The sequence below is a fragment of the Nothoprocta perdicaria genome, unplaced genomic scaffold (assembly GCF_003342845.1).
Source record: "Nothoprocta perdicaria isolate Ctin4 unplaced genomic scaffold, notPer1 scaffold_94, whole genome shotgun sequence".
Classification (NCBI taxonomy): Eukaryota; Metazoa; Chordata; class Aves; order Tinamiformes; family Tinamidae; genus Nothoprocta; species Nothoprocta perdicaria.
Window position 1 is genome coordinate 1,081,405 of NW_020456243.1, and position 12,481 is coordinate 1,093,885.

The window sequence follows — 12,481 nt, forward strand, 5'->3', positions numbered from 1 at the left end:
GTCCTGCCTCCCCATGCTCTCTGAGATGCTGACAGCACTTTGCATCCTGCCATGATGTGAGTTTTTTTTCTGTACTGAAGTGGCTCATCATCTTCCACCTCACTAGTAGCTGCATATCTCAAAATGAAATCTCCTCTTTCAGCATATACAGAGCTGAACTTGTTGCCTATAAATGCCCAGCTTTCACCTACACATTCTGTAGCTTATTGTATTAACTCTTTTAAAAATGCTTTGAGAGAGGAAACCTATTTTAAAGGTATAASAGAGCCATTAATATCAGATGTCAAGTTGTAACAAAGAACGACTGTTCTTCTGCTACTTTCTTGATTAGTCAGAGATCTATAGGTTACATTATCTTGTTTGGAAAGTGTGAGAGAAATGTGATATGAGTCCTTCTTTGGAAAAGTAACTTTTATTTTGTTAAAGCCATACATTTCCAAGGATAGAATAGAGCTCACAAGCTGTAAGTCATGCCGAGGCAATGATAATCTCAAATAATAGTTAGTTTATAGCAGGATGTTGCTTGTTCTGTAATAATTACTCAGTGTTTTAGGTCAATTTCCTATTACCTGCTCAGACATGCAGCACAAGAGAAAAAATGACCTGTGCTGGTTGTGTTCTTTAGTGTTTGAAACCTGAGCATGCTAAAACAATTTTAATTGTATCACTCAACCTCTGCCCAAGTCCTACAGCACTGCAGACCCCTAGATTTAAAGGACTGCCCAGCCTGCAAGCAAAAACCGTGGCTGCAGCAGAATCATCACGATCAACATGAATCATGAGCAGCACAGAGAAGCTTGCGGGCTGGCCCGAACTCAGCCGGGCTGGGTGGCAATGGGGATGGAGATGTGTGACCTCCACGTGTGCTGCAGTATTTCGTCCTTGCTGCCACCACACATGAGCTCCCAGGGCACCGTGGTCACCGTGCGCTGCTCGTGCTGGTTGTGCTGGGACAAGTGGCCAGCCAGGGGCTGTGCACAGGCCATGGGAGAGGCTGCAATGTGCACCGCAGCTGCCTCCAACTGCAGCTCAAGTGATGCAGCAACAACCAAGGCGTGTGCCCTCCTGTGGGACCCTGGCTCTCCTGCACTGATGCTCCGGTCACGGCTCCTGACACCTGAGCTTGTTGCTCTCCTTCCCGGGGCTGCTGTCACACACCCCCAGAGCAGAGCCCAGCTCGCAGGATCTCACTCATCTGCTGACGCATCCTCACTCCCAAAAAGGAGCAGAAACCCAGGTCTGTCAAGACCAGACTCAACAGCTGGCCCTGTGGCCGGAGGGAAGGGAAGGCACATTCAGGTATGCAAAGAAGCAACATTTGGATTGGAAAGAGTTTTCCTAGGCAGCCGRGGGCTGTTTTCTGACTGCTGGGAGCAGCAACTTGGAACTTGCCTCTCATCCAAAATCCCTGTACCAACCGGGAGCTTCAGGGAAAAGGACCAGAGTGTAAAACACTGTTGGGTCTGGCTGATTAGACTCTCCTGACACGCAAAAGTTGCCCTCCATTTCGAGGGAGTCCAACACCACTGCCAAGGAGGCCTCTCCTTCTTCCCGAATTCCCCTGAGCTTGGGCTGGGCCCATGGGCTGCCCTGTGGCCTCGGTGGCAGGGGACACCGCGGGGCGGCTCCAGCAGCGCTGCCAGGGCTGGCTGTTAGGGGGCGCGGAGGCAGGGCGGCCTGYGGCGCCCACCCCGTGAGGTGAGCAAGGAAATGGCGGCGCACTGAGGACACGCCGGTGGGAGCCACTCAGCTCTTCCTGCCCCCCTGAACCCGCTCTCTTCAGCTCAGCCCCTTCTTTATTCAGTAGGAGGGAGAGAAGCCAAGGTGCCTTGTTGAGGAATGGGGTATCTGTAGCTCGGGGTTAGTCGCGAGCAGCACAGTGCGGGTGGTGTCCACAGCACAGGGAGCAGATCAACATGAAGAGGGAAGAGGGAGCAGAGCTGAGTGGCGCCCTGGGGAACAGCAGTGCCACAGTGCCCTGCTCTGCCATCGACACGAGTTTCTGCTCCCCTCTCAGCTGTGACTGCGCGGCCGGGGTGGGATAACGGGTGGCTGCTCCCTGCGAAGTCCCCATACACACCCCAGCTTTGGTGTCTCAGATGTGGGCAGTGCCCAGGAGTCCCAGCTGCCATCGGAGAGGGCTGCGTTATTTCTGGTGAAGCAGTAAGGAACAGGGGCTGTGTCCCCTCCCGGCACAAACAAGTGCTTGTGGAGAGAGTTACGGGCTAACTAGGGAGGTTGGTATGCAAGAGAATGAGTGCTGTGCTCTAGGTCTCCCTCTCGCCTCTTCTTCCTCTTCGCAGTCAATGATCCTCACATGAGAGAGGGGCAACACAACCACTTTTCCCTTCTCAGTTTCAGAAAGTAAATATGCCCAGAGGATGCCCAGATCTACCAGTGGCTGAGCTGCTAGRATTCTGTTTGAGCTGGGCACTGAGGGCCATGTGGACCTTTCTCCTTGTCTTGGATCAGGAGTCCTCTGCCTGCCACATCAGTGCCAGCAGGACCTCCAAGTGTAACTAACTTGCCATGAGCCTTCCATTCCTTTTGCCATTCCCCTCCCGATGCCAGGACTAACTTCCTCCAAGTTCTGGGCATGGCACAGGTCTGGATCCTCAGATAACTCAATTTGCTGGGAAGTAACACAGCTCCAATGAGAACCACCTACCTTTCCTAGCACAGAGTCCTGCCCATGCTCTAGGCTGCCTGCTCTCCAYGTGGAGTTTAGAAAAACATGACAGCCCTCAGTGTGAAAGCAGCAAAATTCCCCGCATATCTTTCCTGTGTTCCTTGTCTCCTTGTTCCTAAGGACTTTCACTGGTGCTCTGATCTAGACAAGCGAGAAAGGCAGGGCCACTTTTCCACTGTCTCGGAGGAAAATGTGGGATCATTTTCCCCATGGGAGCACATCCAGAGCATGCCTAAGAAGGATGACTGTGACACTGCTGCTTTCCAGCCTGGGTATCATCTCGCACAGATCTCAGGCACATAAACACTGTTGTATATTTGAAGTGTCAGCTCTAAAAGGAGGCAAGACAGGTCGGTAACTGAAACATGGGCCCCTGAATTAAAGCCAAAAGCCTGACTCACATCTCACWTCTGGACTTTGGAGCAGGCCAGCTAGAACAAGGACTTTGGAATTTAGACCTTTAGTGGTCACCAAAGAGCAAGGAATGGTTTGGAGAAAGTGAGCTTAGTATGGCTAAGGGAAAGTATTTTCCCACTACATGAAAGAATTGGCAGCTGGTATTTCCTCAAAACAAGACCCATGTGATTTCAGCTGCCTTGAAAGGCCAAGGCTCGAGAACTATCAGATAAAATACCCCCAGCCTAGCTCTTCCCTGGGCTCCACCAGTGGAACCCCAGTGAAATGAGCAGTGCAACAAACAGCAGAATTTAGCCCCATGTTCCCTCCCTGCTGCCTACCATTCCCCACCATTTACCAACCCTCTAGTTCTTTCACCCTTAACATCATTTTCCTTTCTCCATGATTAAAAATAAACTTTGCAACTAAAATCCTCCCCTTACTACCCTCTTCTCCCTAACAGGAATGTGGTTCTGCAGAGTTCGTGCCAGTGCATAGGTCCAAGTGTTATCTTAGTTGGAAAGAAATAACTTTGTACCACAGTAAGAAGGTATCTCCCAGAGGAAACAACTTGACATTCACAAATCACAGAAGCTCTGTGACCCACAGTCATAAAGCTCAAATACTTTAAAATAGGTAGAACTTAAGTTACAATGGTGGTGTCCCGAAGTGAAGTTACCTTGGCCCTCCCTGTTACTCCCCAATTTGTTCATTATTATTAATGTCACTACAATAAATATCAGAACAGAATTGACAGCATTTGGCCACGTATCTTAAAGCATTACCCCACTCCTGTTCCGCTTTTTGTCTTTGCAGCTTTGATTTTTAATTTTCATCAGTCATCAGAGGAGCCCTTAGGGACAAACCTTTTGATTATGTGAGCAGCAAGGTAGTAAAAGCCATGCAGAAGGGTGCCCATGGCATCAATAACCAGCGAGAAGGTGCCACCGATCCCAGTGGCTATGTCTTTGAGGAGGGAGGGGATGGCACAGATGGTGTAATAGGGGAAAGCAGCAAGGTGGAGGACAAATCCCATGGGGATGCTCAGGACCTTGTACGTGATCAGTGCAACATCTTGAACAATTCCCCAAAAACCCTGCAGGATGTTGACGATGACCTTCCCCACATCACAGGGGATGCTGATGAGCACCTTGCTGATCTCCGTGAGGTAGAAAACCACCCCGTTCCACAGGTTGCTGACTCCATTCAGAACAGTACTGACCACCTGCTTGACCACAAGCCACAGAAAGCGAAACACAAATTTCACCAGCTCCACGAACACGTAGATGAGGAGTTCCAGGAGTTTGATGAAGGGGGTGGCAATGATGCCAGCCACTTTTCGCACAAAGCCACTGTCCTTGGCCTCCTGGTTGTCACTTGTTCCTCCTTGCTCTCCAGAGCGGATCAGAGCAACTGCTTGCAGCACTGCTTCCATTTTCTCCTGACTTGGGTTATCTTCCCCACAGTTGCCCTTGAACAACTGAACTCCTGCTGGAAGCTGCTGCTCCAGCTCTCCCACCRCTAGGTCTGCCAGACTGTTTTCCTCTTTCACTTTCTTCACCAGTGCTAAGGACCATCCCTCTGGAGCATCACAGCAGGCTGCCAGCCACAGGGTCTCTGGCACTGACACCTTGCCATTAACCAGGACRTTGGAAGGAATTGCACCTGCAAGGAGGTAGAGATGATCCTTCTTGGAGCAATGAGGGACCAGAGCCTCCTCCACTACCCTCCTGATGTCTCTGTGCCAGCTTTTGCTGTGCAATGGGCTCAGAGGGACAGCATTCGTGAGCGTGTAAGTGGCCATCTGGAAATCCTTCTCATTTAGCAAGCTGGGATTCAGCAGCCCTCTCTCATAACCAGAGCCCACGTAGTCCGAGGTCAGGGCTTGATTTGCACCAAGGCTGGCCACGGAGCCAGCAATATCAGCTTCGTGCACCATCTCCTGCAGGTCATTTTCTGGATCATCTATCTGAAAGAGCAGAGAGAAGATTTACTGGATGTSATTTATCTTCCTAGAAAACAATGTGTAAAATAGACCATGAGGTACATTTTCCATCACAACTGCTACTACACAGCGTTCCTCAGATCACATGCTGCATTCCTTCCTTGTTCTCCTYTAAGTAGTTCAGAGGAGCATGAGCAGCCCTGGAGCATGAGCAGCACTGAGCTGTCCTGCTGAGCACACAAGTTTAGAGCAGGGCTGCTTAGAGTTCTCCACTTTGGTCTGCAGGACAGCACAGCCTGCAGAATTTCAGCAGCCCCTAAACTGTGCTTGTTCTAGAAGATATTTTGGAGAATAGATGGCTTGAGTTAGGACCACCAAAGATGGTGGCAACTCCAACTCATTAAAGCACCTACTGTTGTACCTTAAAATACGCATGAGCTGGACTTTCAAAACCAGRCAATGAAGAAAAAAAGGCATGATTTTTAAGAGCTCTAGAGAAGGCATTTACCCCTCTCAATTCATCGTGTAGGAAAGCAGAAGCAAGTAGGGCAGCATGGCAGGTGACCTGAATTATCCCTCACAGTCCTGAACRCAGGCTCTGCAGTGAGCTCGCAGGGCGCTCGCAGGCCTTGTCATGAACAGTGTCATCCTCACCCTCACAGACCACAATCCTCCCCAGGGCAGCAAGGGCAGGGAGGCTGTCACTGCAGCTTGGGTGGAATCTCTGCTATGTGCTCGTTTCCCATTCCTGAACCACRGGCCTGGAAGCAGTAATTGCTGCACCAGGCATCCCTTAATGAGCAGTGGGAGCAGGAGCTCTCAAACACCACGGTGCGCTCAGGGCTTTCTCAGAAAGCTGCTGCTCTCTCTGCCCTTAGTCACTCCTGCTTGTTTGGCACCGTGTGCCCCCTTTCCTGAGGGGTGCACYGCATTGTAATTTTCTTCCTCAGATTAGAGGCTCTGTGTGTTGGGAGAAATTCAGGGGTGCAGCCCGTCTCTGCAGGCTCTGCCTCATGTGGTGTCTGCTCAAAGGCCATGGCCCTGGACTCCTGGACTCCCAATTAAATCTGCTGTCTTTACTCCTCGCCTGGAGACTGTTTACTGCACCGCATAGTACCTGTATGGGAAACGGATATGGCAGACAGTTCATGCTCTACTTGAGCCACTCTCCACTCATCCCTCTTAGTCCCTTGGCTCCTCTGTAATGCACTTGAGCAGATGGTTCCCACCATTTACATCCCTGMGACCTTTCAGAATCACAAGATGGTTGAGGTTGGAAGGGACCTCTAGGGATCATCTAGTCCAACCCCSCCTGCTCCAGCAGGGACACCCAGGGCAYGGGGCACAGGGTGGCAGCCAGAAGGTTGGCACCTGTTTGGTCCCCCAGCTTCCTGCATTATTTCTGGATAGCTGCTATGGCTTGGCCACCTTCTGCTGAGAAAGGGTGTAAAAGAGGCAGCGCTGGAAGGATAGTAGCTCCCATCACCCTTGTTGTGGAGACTGACTCTTATTTGTTGGCCTCTTGCCTCGCTCCTGCAGAGCTCAGGAGGTCTCTGCACCAAGGCTGGGCACTGTGTCAGCAACACAAGCTTTGCCAGGGACTGCATCTCCTCACACACCTGCTGGGAGGTTTCTAGCCCTTTTTTTGAGGGGACTGGAGCATCTCTTGTATAAGGAAAGGCTAAGTGAGCTGAGCCTGTTAGCCCGGAGAAGAGAAGATTGAGAGGGGATCTGATCAATATGTATAAGTACCTGAGGGGAGAATGTAAAGAGGATGGGGCCAAACTCTTCTCAATGGTGGCCAGTGACAGGACATGGGAAAGGGGAAATGGGTGTAAGYTAAAACACAGGCAGTTCCTTATGCATGTGAGGAAGAACTTCCTTCCTGTGTGGGTGACAGAGTCCTGGAACAGGCTGCCCAGGGAGGTTGTGGAGTCTCCTTCTCTGGAGATCTTGCAAACCTGACTGGCTGYCACCAGGTTCCTTCCAACCTCAACCATCCTGTGACTCTGTGATCTGGTGCATATCGCTAGAGGACTGAAAGGATCACAGGCCTCACCCAAGTTCTGACCTGCTGGTGCACGAGTCTTTATTTTTCTAAATATACAACTTAATCTACACTTTGCCTTATTTTGCACCCTCTTTTTCTGGGTCCTCAACCTCTCCCTGTGGACTGAGCTGCCTGACAAGATCAGATTTGTTGAGCTGCACCCCCTAAAATCACAGCCCTTCCTGGACTTGCCCATTTGCCCCGTTCTGCTGAGATGCCTGTGCTGTGTCGTGAGGCAGGGGATGCTCCCGGTGCGTTTAATCACCCAGTAYGTGCAAGGTGGGAGGGGGCCCAGGCGCAGTTTCCATGTCTGGGAACTGCTTCTTTAAAGAATAATGTCATTTCAGGGCACCCATCCACCCTCACTCCCTCTGCAGATCGGCACTGTGGCCTCTTTCCCGATTCAGGGTCCTGCAGCCTTCTCCAAAATGAGAAAAAAAAAGAAAAACAACAGAGGGAGGTGSAGGTGCTGTACCACAAAAAGATGCAGACCCGAGACTAGTCATCTCTGCCTTAATGCAGAGATTCCCAGCCTACATTCAGCACAGGGTATAAACTTAAATTTCTCTGATTATGAGGCACTGCATGCAAACTTTAAGACGCCTRTTAAGTAAATATGCCTCCAGTTACCTGTTCAGCTGCAGGATTTCGCACATACCATTGGGATGGTGTGGGTGCATTTAGAAAAGAACATGAAAAACGTGGCCTCGCCTTGTTTATACATCAGAAAACAAAAGCAGCCGTGACATAAGGGCTGATGCTTGAGAATAATTCGCAGTACGCTTTGCAGTAGCTAATCCAAGCCCCTGCACACGCAGGGTCACCTGGAGCACGGGGCACAGGGCTGTGTCCAGGCAGTGCTGTAGCAGCTCGTGGTACGGAGCTCTCCACGATGCCTCCTCCAACCAAGCCCCAAGGACAAGCTGCCCAGCCACTGGACACGATCTGCCTTTGAGGCACAGGTTTGAGGCACAGGCCAAGCACATCTGTGTTCACRGAGCCAGCCATGAATCCACCTGTCCAAAGAAGCTGCAGTTGCCAAGGACAAGATCCAAGCACACATATAAGCACCTTACTTGGGCGGATTTAAGAACAAATTAGATATCTAAATACCTATACGAGCCTGAGTCCAGCCTAACGATATTATATGTGCTCAGCCTTGCAAAACACATGGTGAGGATTACCATTTTACAGAAGGGGCAGAGCAAGATTAAGGGCAAGTTTCCATCACAGGCAACAGCTGAAGAGTTGAGGCAGGCACTAGATGTTTGCCAGGTAGTTTCAGTCAAGTCTTATCTAACAGCACAGGACAGTTAGCTCCCATCTCCCCAACTTTAGTACTCAGGATCCCAGGCAAACATGAGCATCCCACTCCACAGCATTTCCCTCCCTGTTGCCTCAGGCTCACTCCCGTCTTTGATTGCAGTGGAGATCCAGCCCTAGTGTGGGATTCATTTCCCAGGGATTAGACATAGTGCATCTCACATGGAGGTTTCTGATGTAGGAGGTGCCTTAGAAGTACCCGTTCCTCCTGACTGACTGACTGTCAAGGGAGATGAGCAGAGCAGCTCAGATGCAGCCCTCTGCATCAGACAAGGTCTATGGCTGGGGGACACAAAGGCCACCTTGGTCATCTAGCTGAGGCCAGTCAGCAAGTAAACGAAAGGAGGGAGAGATTCATCCTGCTTATTGTGTTTCAGGATAGAAAAAGCATCTCCAGAACTTTCCATTCCTAAAACACAGAGACAGACATAAATACAGTTTTTAACTGACTGACATCAGATGAGGCGAAACCCACCTAAGCAACTTGCTCTTGACCCCTGATGAAATCTGTGGCACAACAGGTTTTCAAACCTGAGCCTGGGGCACCACATCAGCGCCCTCCTTATGAACCTACTCYCGTTGCTCTCTAGTTTCTCACAATCTCCATGGCTGAATTAAGTCCCAGTGTCCAGCTGCCAGTCAGCAGTGGGAGGTGATGACATTCCTCTCGTTGCCCATCCAGCTACTGCCTCAGTGCTACATTTGGCAGTCGCTCCTCAGAGGCGCATTCCTGGGGAGGCAGGCGTGCGGGGAGCGAGGCGCTGCCTTTACATCACCATCTATTGCAAAAAGGCATGTGACAACCCTTAGTCACTCCTCCGAATGCACAGAGCATTTTTACAGGGATTTCTTTCTGCTGGCTGCGTCYGTGCATGTGTATGTGCCCAAACACACGTCCCTGTGCAAGTGTGCCTGTTTGTACCTGGTCATGCCTCTCTCGGGCAGGAAGATTTCCAGAAAACAGCCAGTGTGACCTTTTTGGGTTATGCTGCAAAGCAGGCATTGCAAACTGTGCATTTAGTTGACCATCTGAGCTGTCTTAACTACCTGATTTAGTCTTGATAAGAACATGCAGACCAGGTGCAAATCTGTTCTCCCCTTTCTCCCTTGCAGCTCCACCACAGTGGGTGCCCAAGGAATGTGTAGGTGCTCTTTCTCCTGAAAGACTGCTAGGATGTTTTCAGTCCTGATTTCTTCCTCTGACAGATTCCTCTGCCAAATTGCTTCTCCTGGTTTTCTTCACAGAATCACAGAATGGTTAAGGTTGGAAGGGACCTCTAGAGATCATCTAGCCTTCCTTGGGCTGCAGCTCCTCTGCTGAACTTCACAGCTGCTGTCAGTCACCACGGAGGTACCTGGCACTCAGTAATGGGTGATGGGGACTCCTGCACAAGCTGTGACTAACAGAATGAGAGCTACAGCAAGGTCATGTCATTGAATAACATGCAACCTGATGTGACAGGGGTGCCTTCAGTCTCACAGCAAAGACACCCCCCATTCACAGCACAGCTTCCCTGGGCTCGCCGTGCCAGGGCCCTTCCTTGTGGCCAAAGGCAAAGTCTCGCTTGGGAAGCATCTCCACGGGTAAAGCACTTTTTGCCCAAAGCTCTCTGGTCCTCAGTAAAACTTGTATCTTGCCTGCCTGAGTGTATGTGTTTGGGGTATATGCTTTCAGATAAGGACAGTGGTGTTGGTTAAGGGTTGTTTTTGAGTTGAAAAAGAATAAAATGAGCAAGCAAGAGTGAGGAGGAGGAAAAAGAATCCAGGGGACTGTTCTTGTCAGAAGACTGTTCTGACTCTTGTCAGAGTACTTTGCTCCAGGGGAGAAAAATCCTCAAATCCCTCTGTTTATTCACACTACCACTGACCAAGATGGCCTAAGTCAGACCCTAGTGAAGCATCAACCCATGGGGTTCCCCAAGAGCCAAGTCAGAGCAGCTAAGGGGAGAGCCCAGCAATAACTCTGGGGCTCAGATCGATTCCTGAAGCAGGAAAGACGAGAGCTGTGTTAGCAGGTGCAACGCGGGGTCTCGCCATGTGGAAGAGCCAGGGTCGGTGTCGGAGACCCGCGCAGGGCAGCCGCTCCGGAGGGACATCGGAAGCCACACGGAGTGGTCGAGGGAGCAGAGTGGAGCGCGCGCGGCCGCGGGGGCCGCGGATCCTGTCCCTGCCTCGCTGCCCCCTGCGCTCTGAGAATCTGTCACGCTTCCCCATCTCCATAAGGAGAGACTGCAAAAAGGCTTCTCTCTGCTTAAAAAGAGCAAGCAGGCACCTCCCATGGGCATCTGCAAAGTGGAAGGAAAGCAGATCCAAAGGCCCCCAGGAACCCCTGTAATTTAAATCCCAAGCCTGAGAGGAGGGAGACGGTCTAAGGTAAAGCCAGGGGCCTTAGATCCCCGCCTTTGCTTTCGGCGACCTTGTGGGAGGTGATTATAGCCTCAGTATTTCCTCAGCCCAGCAGGAAAACAGGCAACAGCCGCTCATTTGGGATGGGGATGAGCTTTGATCCTGAGCACTGGCAGCACCTCGCACACGAGGGCCCYGCTCACAACATGCTCCTCTAATACCATGACTGTTTATGGTCCGGCCGAGCACCTTCCCATCCTGACATTCCTTCTTGCTCCGAATACCGAGGGGAGGTCGGCCTTTGCTACCATCTTTCCCGTGCTCATTGCTCAAATAACTGCAATRTTGCAAAATCTCAGGGAAGGGGTACTGCTTCTCGTAGGGCACAAGCAGTTTTTAAGGCTTGCCTCTAAATGTAACAGCCTGAAGGACCTGGGTAAACCCRTCACTGGGGCTGTAGTGACATTCTCTGCATACTGCACAATTCTGACTCCGCTGTTCCAGGACACAGTCATTCACTTCCCTATCTGCGGCAGAGGGACACAACAAAAAGCTGCCGTGCCAACTCGGTGAGCCACAAATGTATGTTTTATTTCTGTGCAATGAAGCTAAAGGGCTCTTATCAACACCGGGATCACKCTGGCAACGGAGCAAACTTCAGCTCCACGCTGAAATGTTTAACCCTGTTATCCCTGACTGTGACAGCTCCCCACAGAAAACAAACACATCCTATAGGGTAAAAGAGGATTTTTCTTTTCCTACCACGTTCCATAGCGCGTGCAGCAGCCTCTCACTTTTCAATACAATCTCTGTGGGATGAGGAACTATTTGATCACTTCCAAGCACAAAAATAGGCTGGTTGTGGTAAATTAATATTAAAAGCAGTTCCACAAGCTCTTGACTCCTTGACAAAACCCCATCCCCAGCTAATACCTTCACCCCAGAGGAAATGTTGTGGAGGAAAATAAAATTACAGCAAAGGAAAGGTTGACTTACCTGCGGTTCAACCAGCCAGTCCTCCTCCTCACTTTGGGCTGCTTTGGTATATTTAAAAGCTGAATAGAGAGGAATTTTGTCCTTAGTGCTGTAGAGTGTTGCAAACCGGGGCTCTTTGTTGTACTGCTGACAGATTTTCACGTGGAAGGGCTCGGAAAATCCTTCTGGTGGGACTCGTCCGGAGAAGAACACGTTACATTCCGCAAACCCAGTTTCCTCCTCTCTGACAACCCTGCCTTGGGAAATGCCTGGGAAAACCGAGAGGCAAAGCAAAAATACCACCGGCGTCTCCATGGTGCTCTCCCTTGGGCTGCGGGAAGCCCGGCGCGTCCCGGCTGGATTGGGCGCTGCRAGCGCGTGCGGCAGCGGAGCGGGAAGCGCCTGGAATGCGGCAGCAGCGCTGGAGGGAAGCGCAGCGTGGAAGGGCCGCCGTCCCCTGCGGGCAGYGGCGCCGGGAGGCCGGGCGGGTGCCAGGCGGCGCTGCCACCCGCTGCTGCTCGCGCCAGCCGCGCCGGGGACGGGCCGAAACCTCGGGCAGCGCCAGGGAACGGGGGCAGGCGGCTCCTACGGCACCGGCYGGAGCCCCGCGTGGCGGTGGCAGTGGCGGYGGTGGTGGCGGTGGTGGTGGCGGTGGTGGTGGCAGCGGGTGCTGTGCTGCATTGCAGCAGAGGCCCCGCCGCTTGCGGCTGACGCAGGCAGAAGCTGTCGCGGGGCTGCCAGGAGGATGCTGCAAAGT

The 12,481-nt window shown here is 51.5% G+C and overlaps 1 protein-coding gene across 1 annotated transcript; it reads right to left on the minus strand.

The window, feature by feature from the left end:
* Positions 1-446: 446 nt before the first annotated feature.
* ENDOD1 (endonuclease domain containing 1) lies at positions 447-12,073 on the minus strand. The gene is made up of 2 exons (XM_026052960.1): positions 11,746-12,073; positions 447-5,054 (listed from the first exon to the last, which is right to left on the minus strand). The coding sequence occupies exons 1-2, from the start codon at positions 12,037-12,039 to the stop codon at positions 3,921-3,923; spliced, it is 1,428 nt and encodes a 475-aa protein (XP_025908745.1). The 5' UTR covers positions 12,040-12,073; the 3' UTR covers positions 447-3,920.
* Positions 12,074-12,481: the final 408 nt, after the last annotated feature.